This window comes from Asparagus officinalis, chromosome 7 (genome assembly GCF_001876935.1).
Source record: "Asparagus officinalis chromosome 7, Aspof.V1, whole genome shotgun sequence".
Classification (NCBI taxonomy): Eukaryota; Viridiplantae; Streptophyta; class Magnoliopsida; order Asparagales; family Asparagaceae; genus Asparagus; species Asparagus officinalis.
Window position 1 is genome coordinate 26,034,533 of NC_033800.1, and position 16,725 is coordinate 26,051,257.

General features: G+C 35.4%; 1 protein-coding gene across 13 annotated transcripts in view; it reads right to left on the reverse strand.

Moving 5' to 3' along the window:
• The window catches only part of LOC109848519 (uncharacterized protein C1683.06c-like), a 20,437-nt gene extending 5,513 nt beyond the window's left edge, over positions 1-14,924 (reverse strand). For 2 of the 13 annotated variants that reach the window (XM_020418049.1, XM_020418050.1), the window contains exons 1-9: positions 14,829-14,924; positions 12,839-13,028; positions 9,638-9,817; positions 9,095-9,205; positions 5,023-5,358; positions 4,215-4,391; positions 3,801-4,088; positions 3,462-3,584; positions 2,259-2,456 (exon numbers count right to left, since the gene is read on the reverse strand). In XM_020418049.1, coding sequence (XP_020273638.1) covers positions 2,259-2,456; positions 3,462-3,584; positions 3,801-4,088; positions 4,215-4,391; positions 5,023-5,358; positions 9,095-9,205; positions 9,638-9,817; positions 12,839-13,015 — 1,590 coding nt within the window. In that variant the 5' untranslated portion in view covers positions 13,016-13,028; positions 14,829-14,924. Of the gene's footprint in view, positions 1-2,258; positions 2,476-3,461; positions 3,585-3,800; positions 4,089-4,214; positions 4,392-5,022; positions 5,359-7,462; positions 7,555-9,094; positions 9,206-9,637; positions 9,818-12,838; positions 13,029-14,828 lie in introns of those variants that run through there. The other 11 variants (XM_020418043.1, XM_020418042.1, XM_020418053.1 and 8 more) reach the window with 11 other exon arrangements.

The following is a 16,725-nucleotide window of genomic DNA, read 5'->3' on the forward strand; positions in this document are numbered from 1 at the left end:
ATTTTTCTATATATATATATATATATATATATATATATATATATATATATACACACACACACACACACACACATTGAAATTAATAATTTACATGTGATCAATTTGTTTTCTGTTCACATGTTTTGAAAACTAAAATTCCTATAACATTTATGTTTCATTTACGAAGTAGATTGTACATTAGAAACCACTCATTTTTTAACTAGATACCCAAATTACCTTTAAAATCTTACTTTTGAACTGGGTATGGACTGAAACAAAACTGGCTCGTGTCTAATGAGTTACATAAGGTGGACGTGAAGTGTATGACGAGTGTTTTAAACTAAAACATGTATTATATAATTGAGTATACGTCCGAATAAATGTATGCATACTCAAAGAGTGTCCAAGGAGTGTCAGAGTCGGACTCATGTCGGACACGGATACAGGAGCCCAAGCAATGTGTGTTGGTAACTTAGGTTCCTGTGCTCCTTAATTCTTTGCAGGTAACAAGCAACAAAACCCTGGCCAGTATTCCGTACTGTTAGGAATCTTGACCCCAAGATTAGTTTATTTTGATGATAACAAATATTATATGTTGCGTGTATTATGTGCTAACATTTGTTTTGCAGTATCAAAGATATATCAACAATTATATTCAAAGAGATACTCAAGACATAGATGAGTTCAAGACAAAATGAAACAAAGAAGAAGATATATTTTATTGTCAAAATGTAATTTTACATTTTCTTTGCTTAGAAATTTGTACAAGTGTCAAAATGTAATTTTACATTTTCTTTGCTTAGAAATTTGTACAAGCCTTGATCACTCACACACATGCACACACATAGTGTTAGAACACACTAACACATGCTTAGTGTGTTGGTTAACAATAGAAATCCACTATGTTAGCCATTAGAGTTTATAGATATTGAGTGTCTTAAAATATTTTACTTATACCCATTATCAATTAGAATCTAGAAAAACTCAAAAGATCAAAGTTGTAGGTCTCTTTAACAGCTTTCCAACAAATCTTAAATCACCTCATTCTGATGTTGGATGAGAAAGTTATAGCCAAAATACTAAAAACAAAATTCCAGAATCTGTGAGTTTACAATGTAGTCGACTACTATGTCTTTTAGTCGACTACTAAGCAATTTTCTGACTTCACAGAGTCTGTTTAGACTTAGTGTAGTCGCTACTATGATTTGTAGTCGACTATAGATGCGGTTTTTTAAATTTTAGGTTTTGAATAAGTGATTGTTTATAGTCATTTTGTGGACGTTAATTGGGTTTAAAATTATATCATTTCAGATGCTATAAATAGGTTTAAACATCAGAAAACAAGTATCAAGTTTTGCACTTATAGGATTCACATATTATGCAAATTAACTCTCTAAACTTTTAGTTTTTCAATCTGTTTTTCCATAAAAGAGAGTTTCTGATATTGCCTTTGTTCCTATCATTCTTAGAACTTGTTTAGGTAATATTCAGAGAGTTAAAAAGGTTGATAAGCCACTGTTATACGTTCACATCCACATCAAGGCTTATAGGATTGGAATTGTACATTACTTCAAAGAAAGGTTCTCTCGGTTTATGAGAGGGGTTGATCTCTTGGTCTAGAGGTCGGTTTATAATTGGCATGATCTTATCAATTGGGTTTGTAATTTGCATGATCTTACAAATTGGTCAGGTTTGCTTTTGATTTTGTAAGGTTTCAAAATTATAGTGAAAACTCTCAAGCGGGATTTGCTTGGGGACTGGATGTACACCGGGGAGGTGGAACCGGTATACATGCTTGTGTTTGTGATGTTCACTTTCTGAGATTGTCATTCTTTCTTTGCAATTTATAATCTATTTTGTAAACTCACCTTCTAGTGTTTAAGTGTAAAGCTTCCGCAGATTTTTATAAGAACACACTCTATTCTTAAGGGTCACGATCCTACACTTGGTATACATAAGCAAAATCAGACCCTACACGTACCGTGTGCATCTTTCTTTGGTCTCTACTTTTCTTTTGTCATGCATCTTTTTGCACTCTAAAGTCTTAATATATGTCATTATCAGAAGAAATTTCGCCCTGTTCATGGTAGTTTTTAGAAACTTCTCCTTAATAAATTTCTTAAACTGAAAGGGTCAACAAGAGCAAATAATTATGAGTAGTTGTGAGAGAAATACTAACAATAGAGACATGATTTACAATCTAGTTTGTTCATATGCTTAACTAATCAAAACATGGGATGAAGAGCTAAGCAAACAAGACATGTAGAATCTAAGTTCACCTTGAGGTCCAGTACTTCCACTGGCACTTTCAGGAGGTATATGAGAGAAATAATGTCTCCTGCACTCATGTCCATATCAAAAATGACAGGTTTCCCCATGTTCCGATTCTTGAAATCTGGCTTGTAGAGTGTTTCACGATAATATCGAAATTCTGTACTAAAATTGAAGCGCCCAGATTGTTGACGGAGGTTTAACACCTACCTCGAACAATGACAGCTGTGACATTTAGTATTAATATATTTACTAGAAAATGAATATGAAGTGTGTAAGCTAAATGTTTATGTAGGATATTTAACAGGAAGAAAATGAAGCATCAAATTTAATCCTAAAAGGGACTCTGAAGAGAAGATACTGATTTGACACTTTCTTTTTTGTTTTGAGGTGTCAATAAAAATGAGATGTTATGAGAACTACAAATTTCAAGAAGGGCGCTTAAGAGTTTCAAATCGCAGTGATGCATCAACTGCAAGCAGAACTTCAAGCATGATGCATGACAAATTGCCTACTGTAGGTGTCCAAGAACGTTTCAAGTCACAGGTAATGACTCATCTACTTATTAGAGTAGAAGCAAGTTATAACCTATCAACTTGCATACAAATACTGGCAATGGCTATTGCTGAATTTTGTCTATGAAGATGGAAACAGTATGTTAAAATAGAGATCAATGAAAAAGAGGTGATTCACACGAGGGCCATGCACTGGAATAATAGATTGCGTTAGTCTTGAAGAATAAGTGCAGTTGAGGTATATTCTGTTGTTCTTGTGCGTGTAGACACATATTCTGCATGTGACATTGGCAGCTACTCTCTAGAAGGTAATTATTTCATAAATTCATCATTGGTGCACAGCGGTGAATCAATGATGCATTTATCAAATAATTACCCTCTAGAGAGAGTATCGACGCTGCCATCATAGGTGGTTGTTATAGTTGTAGGTCCTATATGCTAAATAGGGGGGAAAATACTGATACAAGTATCTGATATGGCAGTTCTCAACCAGAACATGCAGCAGCAACAATTAGGTACGCATGTTTATTTTATGCATGCATTATCAAATGAATAATCATATGACAAGTGTAAACATCAACATTGAACAAAATGGTCTCCTTTGCAGTGATAGGTGGAGGGTTGGGGATAGTTAGACATAGCCCATAAAAGTGACTGAAGTTGTGGAATAAATAATTTATCATTTCAAGCACTTACATCTAAAAAGTTTTTAAAAAATTCTCTGTTGAGCTTGCTCTTATCATCTTTGTTTGCCTTTGCTTTAGTGGCAACAAGTACTTGGACTGCTTCTTGACCAGTTACTTCCTTAGTATATCCATCCTGAGTGCATCATATATCATTCATCAATTCAAATCATAAATCAGCAGCGAAGACTTAATGAATTCCTTAATCTAGAAGTGAAGTGTACAACAGGTAGTGAAAAAGGTGAGTATGATAGCGAGGTAGATAATTTTACAACTTATCTGCCAGGAAACCCATATAGAGTGAAACTATAGTAGGAAAACATTAGATGCAGCCTCCAAAGTTTCAAGTTACCTCGCACCTTCCTTTCTTTTTTCCCTTGATGAAGCAAAATGGATCTTGAACTCCAGTCTGAACATGACCACTGTGCACTCCATTTTTCTTCAGATTAAACTTCGGGATTGGACGCTTGTCAAAGAATGGGTTCGATCCATCATTTATACCATATGGTCTATTTGAAGTTACTACCGTTATGTTCATGTATTCCATCTCCGAAAATTCATTTTCACCATAATGGTTGTGAAAATTGCGCATAATTGACAGGGCTACACCAACCATAAATGAGTCCCACATGAAATAGCTCTGATGCAATTCAAAGCTCAAATACTTATTAGCCCTTGTATAAGTTAAACAAGTACTGGACCATTTCAACTAAGTAACCTATGCTCCTAAGCACCATGGGGAAAATCTAAAAAGAGAAAAACGTACTGTGTAAAACTGATCGTCGAACCAGGTATCACGAATAATTTTTAAAGACTGGAAGCAGTAATTGGCCTCATGCGTACCATGTTGTCTTTCAAATTCCTTGAAGAATTGCTTGGTTATGGGGATAGTGTTGGTTGCGTCGAGTGGGATAAGTGTAATTGGAATGCCCGAATGGAACACCTACAGATAAAAGATTATACTTGAAAATATGCACTGCAGCAAGCGGGAAAAATATCATAGAAGGTATCATACATAGTATGAAATGTAACAGAAAAGTAGCTATTTTGACATATATATCTTCACATGCTGCAAGAATTCTTAGATGTTCATAACTTCGGCCAAAGTAACTCAAGTTCTGTCTTGCACTGATGAAAAAAGATAAAATGCTAAATACTTCAACATTGCACATTCTAAAAAAGGAAGACAATGTTTCAGAAAGACATCATACGAAATAAATGTGCTAAAAACTGATACAAATATTGGTAAATTCCAGTGGGCATCTAGGTCACAGTTCTAGAGTTTTCCTACTTGAGTATGACCACTTTCATCAAGATACTTTTTAGTAAACTTCAATACATCAGTTGTACAATCAAAAGGAGTCTTGTGAAGTAGTAAACCAAAAGATACAGGGTCCAGTAAGTACATAAGCTGAAGATTGCAAAAATGAACAAGTTATGTCCATGATTTGATATAAAACATGGTAAAAGTGTACTTTCATATTTTTCATGACCATGCTCACATCAATGCACTCAGCCAACACATAAAAGTTGCATGTATATGCACGTTAAATTTAACTGGAAAATTCATATACCTGATATGCAGCAAATGGGTCTCCAAATATATTGAACTCGGCATACGGATTGCTGTAATATGCAGTATACAAGTTGCCACGATCCCCACACTCTTCTGGTGTGCAGGTGGTGCTAGCATTCTTGGGGCAGCACCCTGTAGGGTTCTTTGACCTCACACCACCTCCCATGACATAAATTTCCTCTACATTTCTCTTCAAATGTGGATTTGTCATGAGGAAAATTGCAAAATTTGTATGTGCTCCAATTAAAAATATAGTAGTACAGCCAGCAGAAATTGTATCAATCATCACTTTCTGAGCTGTGGATTCCTGAAGAGGAGAATACTTCCTAGGTCCCTGTATTCAGTGCATGACAAGGAAATGATTCTTTATCAAAACATTAAGAAAACAGAACATGTGATAAATAGTCATTTCTTAAGCAAATATAGCAAAAAGACACAAGACAATGACGCCGCATGGAGGATTCACCAATATACTTGAAATTTCTACAGAATGTTCCAAAAAAATTGGAATGTTCCAAAAAAATTGGAAGTTTCCATCAAGTCATCAAAGTTGGAAGAAGAAGGAAAAAGGATATAGAGTGTTGTATATTGTCTCCACTTAAATTGGTTGCATGTTAATTGAATTGGTCTAGGGTTACATGCATATGAACACATAAAGGAAGGGCAGGCCAGAGCTGTTAGACCCTAATGCCACTAGGAAAGAACCCTAGAAGGGGGTGAATAGGATATATGCTAATCTAATCCGATTTAATGCCAATAAAACTAATTAACAAATATCCTAACAAATTAGATATGCAACAAGATATATATGCAAGGATATGCAAACTAAGGGCACATAAACATGAGCAATGACAATATAGAATGAATGAACAATGAGCACAAATAAATACACAAATGCAAACTCAAACACAAGAAAATGATCACAGAGTTCAGTCCTTCTGACCTACGTCTCCGCTCCCCACTCTCGGGAAAAATCCACTACACAATGGGTTTTTAACATTCACCCAAAACGTTTACAACGACACAAGTTCGGTTTTCTAGCTCACCGAAAATTCTCACAATCCACACTCTTGCAATCATACTCTACACCCTCTAAGTGTTGGTCTCTAGCCCGTGTCTCCCTCAAGTGCTTGGATTTACAACCTCTCCCTAAGCTTTACTACAGACGCCACTCCTCTTGGGATGATCCTGTCTCTCACCACACACTCCTCTCGATGTATAAGTGTATTACAAAGTGTATCTCATAATTAGGCTCAATACAACAAATGTTTGTTCTCTACTATGGATGAGAACACAATGAAAGCTCACTCTCTAAGTCACAAACCCACAACCCAAAATTATACTATGTATGCAAATACAATAAGCTCAATGGTTGTGTGTGTAAACAAAGAGTAAAACAAATCTAAACTCAATATAAAATCTAACTTAACAAAATGATAAACAAACAAATATGTAAAAGTAAAGCTAGATAGAGTTTAGAAACACGTCTCTAAAGATGACAAGAGAGAGAGAGAGACGAGATGAAGGCTCAAACACTAATGATGATCTCCTCAAGCTCTTGTGAAAATTTCTTCACAAACAAACTTGTAAAATGCTTAAAAGCTTCTTAAACAAACTTAAAATAAAACTTAAACCATTGTTAAAACTTGTTTAAAAACTTTCTTGGTTATCCAAAATAGTTATAACAATGAGGTATATATAGGGTGGAAGAAACCAGCCTAAGAAAACCCCAAAAACCCATAAAAATCATTAAAAGACACAAAATATGGAAATAGTCGTTACTGTGCAACGGTCAGATTTATAAGTCGACTTGACACAAGTCAACTCGTATAAAGTATAAGTCGACTTAAGAGACGAAAACAACAACTGGGAAACAAGACATAAGTCGACTTATAAAAGACTATAAGTCGACTTTCCATAAGTCGACTTGCCATGACTGATAAGTCAACTTGGCAGAGGAAATTTTGATCATTCCAGAAGAGAACATAAGTCAACTTGCTAGGTGTAATAAGTCGACTCAAAAACATGCACATGCACTGTTCATGTTGAAAATCTAATTTTTAAAGTGCCTTTAAAAATAACAAATAAATTCTAAACATTGTAAAACTTTGGAGAATATTTGTAAACATGATAATAAATATGTTACAAAAAGTATTTTTGAAATTACACTTCCCAAAAGTAAAATATCATCATTTTGCAAATATGTCCAAAAATATGAAAACTAAACATACATGTTTTTGACATATTGATTTAAACAAACTTTTAAAACTTTATAAAATAATTTTATAGACTTAATAAAAGATGTATATAATGATTGTTAAGTCCAAAAACCAATAACTCAGTATTCTATCAAAATTACTCAAAATTAAGAATTGTGTGTATGTGTGATATTAAGCTCAAAGTATTAACACACAAGTATAAACACCTAAGCTATTTACCCAAGCAACTTGATCTTCAATGAGCTCTTCTTGGTAAACTTACGGATGAAGCTTGAACTTGGATATTGACTTGAATTGCATTGCTTCATACCAATATTCCGCCAATCTCCATTGGATATGATCGCTATGATCCAATTCCATCCAACCTCCAACTCATTGTTTATCTAGAATAAATAAAAAAACACAAACACTTGACAAACAATATTAGTCATAAATTATTTGTTAAAACATCATCAAAATAAAAAGGCCAACAAGAGCTACACCCGAAGCCTCTTAACCTCTTAAGATAAAAACTTTCCGTCATAAGCTAAAGAAGAAAAAAGAGAATACTCATGGGAGAAAATTCATATATTACAAAAGATGCTAAAGAACATACCAAGATTCCACTAGTGTGTGATTGCATCAGGGGCTGTTTGGTTCACCAAAATTTATGGACTCGGGGTGGAAAAGTGAGAAAGGGAACAAAAGTCGCACCTTGTTGCATAATAGGATTTCTAATATGTTGTTTGTTCAAAAAATAATAATGTAAGAAATGGTTTCTACCAAATGCAAAAAAGTACCCCAATTCTAAGATTTGCCAAATCCTCTATTTTGGAGAGGATTTGGGGTGAAAAGTTGACAACACTCTACCACGTTACTACCCATCACCAATATACTTGAAATTTCTATAGAATGTTCCAAAAAAATTAGAAGTTTCCATCAAATCATCAAAGTTGGAAAAAGGAAAAATGATATAGAGTGTTGTATATTGTCTCCACTGCACTTAAATTGGCTGCATGTTAATTGAATTGGTCAGGGGTTACATGTATATGAACACGTAAAGGAAGGGCAGGACAGAGCTACACCTGAATCCTCTTAAGATAAAAATTTCCGTCATAAGATAATGAAGGAAAAAGAGAATGCTGATGGGAGAAAATGCATATATTGCAAAAGATGCTAAAGAACATACCAAGATTCCACTAGTATGTAATTGCATAAGGATTGTTTGGTTCACCAAAATTTATGGACTCGAGATGGAAAAGTGAGAAAGGGAGCAAAAAGTGCACCTTATTGCATAATAGGATTTCTAATATATTGTTTGTTCAAAAAAAAATTTGTAAGAAATGGTTTCTCCAAAATGCAAAAAAGTACCTCAATTCTAAGATTTGTCAAATCCTCTATTTTGGAGAGGAATTGGGATGAAAAGCTGACAACACTCTACCACGTTACTACCCATCCAAAGATTAAGTAAGGTTACCCCTTCTTAATAGTAGCAATCTTGGCATTATGCGGGTGGTAAGCTCACCGAAGGTAATCATAAACAAGTTTTCTCTTTTATTGCATTTTATTATTTTTGAACCAAACAAGAGATTACATATCTTAAGATTTGCTTTCCTATTATCCTATTGAACCGAACACAAAATTAGTAATTTCAAGATATGCATGAATAGCAATGAATTTCATTTCTTGAGAGGGATTCATTTCCTATATTTTAGGAAATGTACCAAACAGCCCCTAAACATAATTTAACTAAATATTCCTCCATGTATATACACAATGATTAGTAACTCAAGGTTATGTATGTCACTCTAGCGTACTATTTAAAGGTCAAATAAATAATACAAAACTTTTATATTAGATGAAATTATGCACCTGTGGAAGAACACTCCTGCGTAAGCCATAGTTTGTGTCAACATCTAATCGTCCTCCAGTCCCTATGGGAACAGCTTGTCTGTAGCGACAATCACCGGCAGTTGACATGCCCTGAATACATTAGAATACAGAAATATGGAGAAGCATGCAAACTTAAATTTTATTATAGAAAGAAATCATATGCAACATTGTCCGAATATAATAGATATTTATGGGAATAATTTGTGCAAGTACAAATAAGCAGAAAGGGTTTTACTCCAAACTAGTAGCAGGATTGTAAGTTTAAAACTGAGACTAGGCAAAAATCTAGGTCAAACAACCTAATATTATTAGTAGAGGAGGATGGTAAAGAAGATAAGTTTCTTTTACCTGGTCAATTAAAGGAAATAATTTTTGCAAGTACAAATTAGCAAAAAGGGTTTTACTCCAAACTAGTAGCAGGATTGTAAGTTTAAAACTGAGACTAGGCAAGAATCTATGTCAAACAGCCTAATATTATGAGTTAGTAGAGGAGGATGGTAAAGAAGATAAGTTTCCTTTTACCTGGTGAATTAAAGGGAGATATCCACCAATATTTGGGTGTATGGTACCATCTGGTAATATTCCACCCTCACCTCCTACCCCCACTGGAATATCATCACGATCCATCATGTATAGCATATCATACACATGGTTCACAGCATGTCCTGCATCGGCCCATGTATTTGCATTTAGAGTAACCGCCTGTTAAAATCACATGTCATGTTATGTCATAAAAAATTGATAACAGGAAGAACTGCATCCATGTCACAATCTAGAAGTAGAATTACATTTAATTAAAATGTAAAATTTATTTTATAAAAAAACCTTTTGTAAATTGGCTTTGCTAAGGAAACCTAGCCAGATGCAGTCAGAGACAAGAAAATATCATAAACAATAAACAAATTTAAGGATCTACTATATGAAAACCAACACACAGTTAACAGGTGCACAAAATACTGTAGTAGCATGTCTAATTGAAAGTAATCAAGCAATAAACATGCTTGATGCAAACAATTGAATACCATGTGGAAAACCAAAGATTGAGAGACAGAAACATAACAGTTCTATGCTAGACAAAAAACATTATTGGCAAACTAAGTCGTTTGGAAGATTCTGTTGCTCATGATAACAGTGAAAATTATCTTGATGCAGCAATAAGATGTGACTCATTGTGAGAGTACGTATACATCTATAGGAAAAATGGGTATGAGGTGCTAGCTCATTTTGCCAAGTAAACTACCAAGAGATAGATAACTGATGAGGTCACAGCTCATATCCAATATTTTCATATATATACATCCAGTCTCGCACACACACATATAGGGGATACAAGGTGCCTGATATCTCATTTAGAAAAATGAGTTGTCACGAGATAGGAGGGGTTTTCACCTGCGCTAATATGACTTGCAGGATGGACCTCATCACTTGTCGATCTCCTAGCAGCTCATCTGATAAGACGAACTATCATCTCACCCCTTGCATGTGTGTGGCGTGCGCGTGCATATAGGAATTACCACAATAATCTATCAAGAAATTAAGATTGTGAGGTCCACTTGCTTCGATCTGACTATCAGTGTGGGAATCAACATTAAACTATCTCTTGATAGTTCATTTATCAAAATGAGGCGTCACCTCGTGAGTGTGTGTCTTGTGGGGGAGGTGGGCTCACGACTAAACAATCTCTTGATAAGTCATTTAGCAAAATGAGGTGTGTGTGTGTGTAAGTGTGCAAGTGCGCGCGCATATGCAGTGAGTGCAGGCGAGTGCGAACGTGAGGTCAAGGTGCATGTGTGAGTGAGGCGTGTGTTGTGAGTGCGCGTTCTTGTGTTGTCTGTATGGGTGGGTGGGTGTATCCACACATGCATATGTGTGTAGGTGCGTGCATGGATGTGTGGCGTGAGTGCACAAGCGTGGGTGTGGGTGCACATGCACGGGCACGTGCATGTAAGTTGCCTGTCTGTCTGTATGCTTGAGTGTCTGCGTTCATGTTCCATTTCCTAAATCTATTGATGCAGGACGATCATGGACCCTTAATCTGATACGATTGGGATTTATCAGGATCTAAGCGTTTTTGATGGATCTGGTTTTATTCTATATAATATTCTTTTAGTTAAGGTTTTTTTAGAATTTGATTTTGAGATCTCTTTCTAGCTTAGTTAGGATTTTATTTGATTGCATCTTCTAGTTTTGCTAGCTTTTGATTTAATTAGAATTTTGATTTGCTTCCTTAACTACTTAGATGCTTTCTCTTTCTATAAATAAGAGATGGAATCAGAAATAGACCTTAATTAACTAATTATGAGTTTGAGAAATCTCTCTAAGCATGTCACTTCCATGTTTGACATGTGAAGTGTCATGGGTGTGAAACCCTAGGTGTGAAGCCTATCCTTCAGGTGTGAAGCCTTTTACCAGAACCTCTTTAGAAATCCCTACACCCTCTCCTCCACAAAACCAATTCCTCCAAACCAATTTGACTGCCTCCCATCCAGGGAAAAAAAGCCAAAAAACTTCATGTAGAGTTGTTCGCTGATGAGTAGTAATACAAAATACTGCTCGTGGGTGAACAGTAATCCAAGTTACTCTTCATGGGTGAACAGTAATCCAAGTTACTCTTCATGGGTGAATAATAACTGCCGAGATGTTTATGCGCCCCCATCCTCAATTTCCCATGCTGCCAATCACACTGCATCAAGATGTCAAACAGATTGGAATTGTTATCAGTCCTCATGTTCGAGACTCATCAAAGCCCTCTGTCCATAGCCCATCATCTAGTTTCTTGTATCTTAACTCCATCATGGCATTGCACTAGAGAACACACCCAAAATGTTTTCATCTAGTTGTTATATTCACCATCTATTTTTATGTAGCCAGGAGATATTTATTAAGACCAGAGAACAAGAACAAGTAAGCATTTATTCCAAATCTATGGGATCAACTACACAAAACCCTTTTCTCCGGTTCAGCTCTGAGGGATACTGGACATGGGGAAAAAAATATTTGAATAGCTGATTACTGTAACCTTTCCTGTGCTGTTGAGGCTTCAGACATCCATCAGTTAATTGGTTGGCCTAATATAACCAGAGTTAACAATTACAAGGAGAATACAATATTCTCAGGTTGTGTTGTACTGATGAATGCTTTGAGAAAATCATTGAACAGTAGAGAGCCAAAGAAATACAAAGAAAAAATATACTATAAACTTCTTGCTACTATACAGTTAAATTTAAATTGCAACCAAAGAACCTTTTTCATGAAAAAAATAAGTAAAACATACCTACCAGGCTATCACACAGAGAAGATAGTTACATTATCTTTAAAATGTTGCAATTTTGTACAAGAAATATTAACCTTTGACATGGAGCTACATGTTATGGCCCAAAGCTAATATTAACTGGGGAAAGCAAATGGATATTGAATATGCTCAAACAAGACTATTGCTCAGGGAAGCACAGAAACCTTAAATGAGTTACTTATGTTCTTTTAGGCTTCTCATAAGAAACAAACGTAAGATTTTTCTAATTTTTCCTCCCTATGAAATTAGTAGCCAGTATAAGTTAACGGAATTTAAAAAGTAAAAACCATAATTGATTACATCATTATAGCCAAAGTTCCAACAAAAATTAAACATAACCACAATCATTCAGGATCAAGAAAACAATGAGAACAACCTAGCTATTTTATCAACCACAACCATGTACAAATTAAAAGCAATCAATAGCTAACCTTAAGGTCAAACTCTGATCTGTTCTGCTTCAACAGGTAGAGAATAGCAGGCAAATCGTCACTACCGACATCTGTATCCAAAAGAATCCTTCTGGGTTTTGCGTCCACCACACAGCATTCGATTAACCCAATAAATCCCACCACACCAGAAATCAAACAGAGAATTCTCCCAGCCATTTTTATCCCCTCCCTGCGAAAACCATTTGCAGAAGTTACTATTACCACTAGCATCCAATGAAGCCAAAATCATCACAAAAGAGTAGAAGAACTCAGACAATAATACTTTGAGAAGATATTTGACAGAGGCTTTTAATAGATTAACCAGCAATTAATTGAAACCATGTTAAATTGGAGCTCCTCCAATCCCTTCCGAATGTATGGGTTGTAGAAATTTGTTCAAGTTTATGATACAGCCCATGTCTAAGAGATATGAAAGAGAAAGAACAAAGGAAAGACGAAAGGTAAAGTATGATAAAGATTAGTGAAGATGATGACTATTAGATATTATTGATATTGTTGAGATATTGTGAGATGTGATTAGATATAATTTATCTCACATCTATTTTGTAATAATCTCTTATCTCTATTTAAGAGAGATTAGGATTAGATGAATAATTATCTTTTGCCTTCACTATTTTTCTAAAGTGACATTAATAAAGAATCATGAATTGTTTTTCACATTTGAATTATCAAAGTAAATCAATATCCAAGGCGGTTACAAGGGCTAAATTGAATGATGCTAACTGAATTGCCATAGTTTTTTGGATCTATAAGATGGATTGTATCATGTGCACCATGTGATACATATGAACATTAAATATCAGGGTAATGATTATGGAATGTTTTTCTTAGAAGGAGAGCAATTCATAACAATGTTTTAAAATGCTTAGGCACCTGCCTAGACCTAAGCAGTACCTAGCACACCCATCTAGGTCTTGAAAGCCTAGGGGAATGGGCTGCTTACGTGGACTGCACGACTTTAGGTCTTGGTCGTGATTTCCTCCACTACTGCCTCCACGTCCTATAACCTCCTCCACCTCCTCTGAACTTCAGCAAAAGCTCCTCCACCACCACTTAAAGTCTTAAACGCGCGCGCACGTGCACAAAACAGTTTCCATTTTATTGTTTAGAAATCATGAGCATTTGACAAGAGGATAATGTTTCAGACAACTAGAGCATTATTCTAGCTGACAAGGACCAGTTCAAGTTATAGGGTGCATTCGTTGTCTTCACTTGGAAGTTTAGTAGCAATTGTAGGCATGTGCCATTATCAATAAAACTAAGGTGATTTGTGAAGGGTGGGGGGGATGAAAAAAATAAAAAAAAAATTGACTAGTCTTCTCCCCTTTATGTCCTATTTATATTTTGGACGAATTTTCAATACCAACCTATTCCCACATTTAATCCCCAAAAAAGACCTGTTTTGAACTTATTTTCAAAAACCGACCTGGTTTTAACTCCAGGACTGAAACCAGGTCGGTTTTTGAAAAAAAAATTCCAAAAACTTCACGGGAGTTCAACTCCCGTGAAGTTTCGGAGTTTCGGAAGCTTTTTCACAAAAACCGACCTAGTTTTAGTGCCAAGGCTGAAACCTTGGCGCTGAAACCTTGGCGCTGAAACCAGATCGTTTTTTGCAAATAAGTTCAAAACGGGTCGTTTTTTGGGATTAAATGTTCAAATAGGGTGGTTTTGAAAATTTGTCCATTTATAGTAGAGAAATGCACGCATGACATGTTATAACTCGACACGTAGGTACACTGCATCTAAATTTATTTGCAGCTACCCATAAGACATGAGATAGTCTTGTATTAGGGTTTAGTTCTTTTTGTTCCACTTTGAGGATCTGCATAAGATTTCAAATTCTAGCAGATACAATACTGGGTACAGTATATACAAAATTGACGGGGACAATTCAAAAAATTGGGTTATTGATCGAGAATAAGGGGAATAAAACGGAAATAGAAAGAAAAATGTCGAAGCAGAAAGGTACCTAATTCCTTTGGTTCGTCTCCAGCTTTCTGCCCCTTCACCAGTTGCTGGTCTCAAAGTAAGGCTTGGTCAACCACGTTTTCGAGGGAAAATGTAATATAACCCCCTCTGTTGCTGCTATTATTCGATCGGCCCTCTTTCCTAGGAGAGGGCCAACTGCCAAAAAGAGCGGTATCTCAAATAGGCAAAGGGCCAACCGCAAAAAGGTGCGACATTTCTCCCTTAAATTACAACAATTTCATATTAGTCCCTCAAACCTTGGAAATTGCATGCTAGTCTCTTAAAATCTTCAATAACTGCATATTACTCACTCAGAGCTTGGAAATTGCATACTTGTGCCTCAAATCCTATAGGGTCTTGCAGAGTGGTCCTTCAAGTTAAATCAAATTAGATTTGAGGGGAATATTACGTCGAATTTAATGGTTGGAGATAGAATGACAATTTTATCCCTCTACAATGTAATTCTAGCTTAAAATAAATCTAAACTCACTTGAGTTCTTCTTCTCTAATGGTTAGCAAAAAATCCTAACCCAAACTTGAGCTTCAAAGTTTGAAACATCAGAGCAAGAGGTAGTTTGATGATTACAAATTTTGGATTAAGAGTTAATCCAACAATGATTAATTTTTTAATTGAAATCCTAAACAAGGGACCATTTTGTGAGACCATATAGGATTTAAGGGACTAATATGCCATTTCCAATATTTAAGAGATTAATGCGCAATTATTGAAGATTTAAGAGACTAATATGTAACTATTGAAGATTAAGGGGCTAATATCTGGAGACTGGAAAACCCATAGGTAAAATCTAGAAAGGCTTAACTGCACTTAAGCACCCTATAGTATCTCCTACTTTGCACTTATAAATTCTTATTTGTTTTTGGTAGCACATACATATGCTAAAGTTTTTAAAACTCGCATTTATATACTATATATATGAAAAAGAAGAGAAAACAAGTTCTTTTGATTTTGCATTACGAGTCACATTTGTCAGAAAATAAGTTCCGGTAAGTTTATATTTTATTTAAGAAATAGAGAAAACAATGTAGAAGTAATACTTTTTCTATCATCTTTTAGTTCTCGAAGAAATCGAAGAGCTAAATACAAACCAAACTACTGATACGCACTGGTCTGCCTAAACGCGGAAATACTACACAAAAAAGTGGTTTTTCAAAGCTCGGCCCCAATTTAATCTTGGGCTAATCGTTGGGCTTAAAAAGAAAGTTGTCTTCTTCCCTGATTTGGTTGGCATAGTAGGTAACAACTCAGATGTTTCTGCTGCTCGAGTTATTACTCATACCAAAATCTCTTCAAATTCATTAGTCCAACAATCACTTGTTTTCTATTCTATGTTCCCCTTCTTCTTTGGGAATTTGGTGACGTAGAATTTAAAATAGTTTTTTTAACCTATTAAAATTTCTTTAAAATTTTTGTTCTCCGCTTATTTTTTTATTGTATTTTCACTCATTGATTCATATAATCTGCCATAAAGGAAAAAACATCTGTTGACCAAAATAGCATTTGATCAAAATGGGCTGAATCCGTGATGACAGCCAATCTCTCTCCCTCCCTATTCCCGTTTTTTCCCTTATAGCCCACTGTCCCTCTTTACCACGTGCATGTCACGTGCAAAAGTTATAGTATCAAGAGAACACAGAGAGGAGGAGAAAAAGAGACCGTTGGTTCGCGGGCCACCACTTCTTTTCCCACCACGAGGCCAGGGTCAATCCCAGTTATAACTTTTTTTTATATAGAATCCATCAAAATAAAATAAAGTTTTTTAGCTATTAGAGCCAAAAAGAAATGGACATAAAAAAGGCATTAAATAGAATCCTGCTACCAAGTAAGCAAGACGACAAGAGTTTCTGACAAATCCCGTTCCATCGAACCGAACTCACGG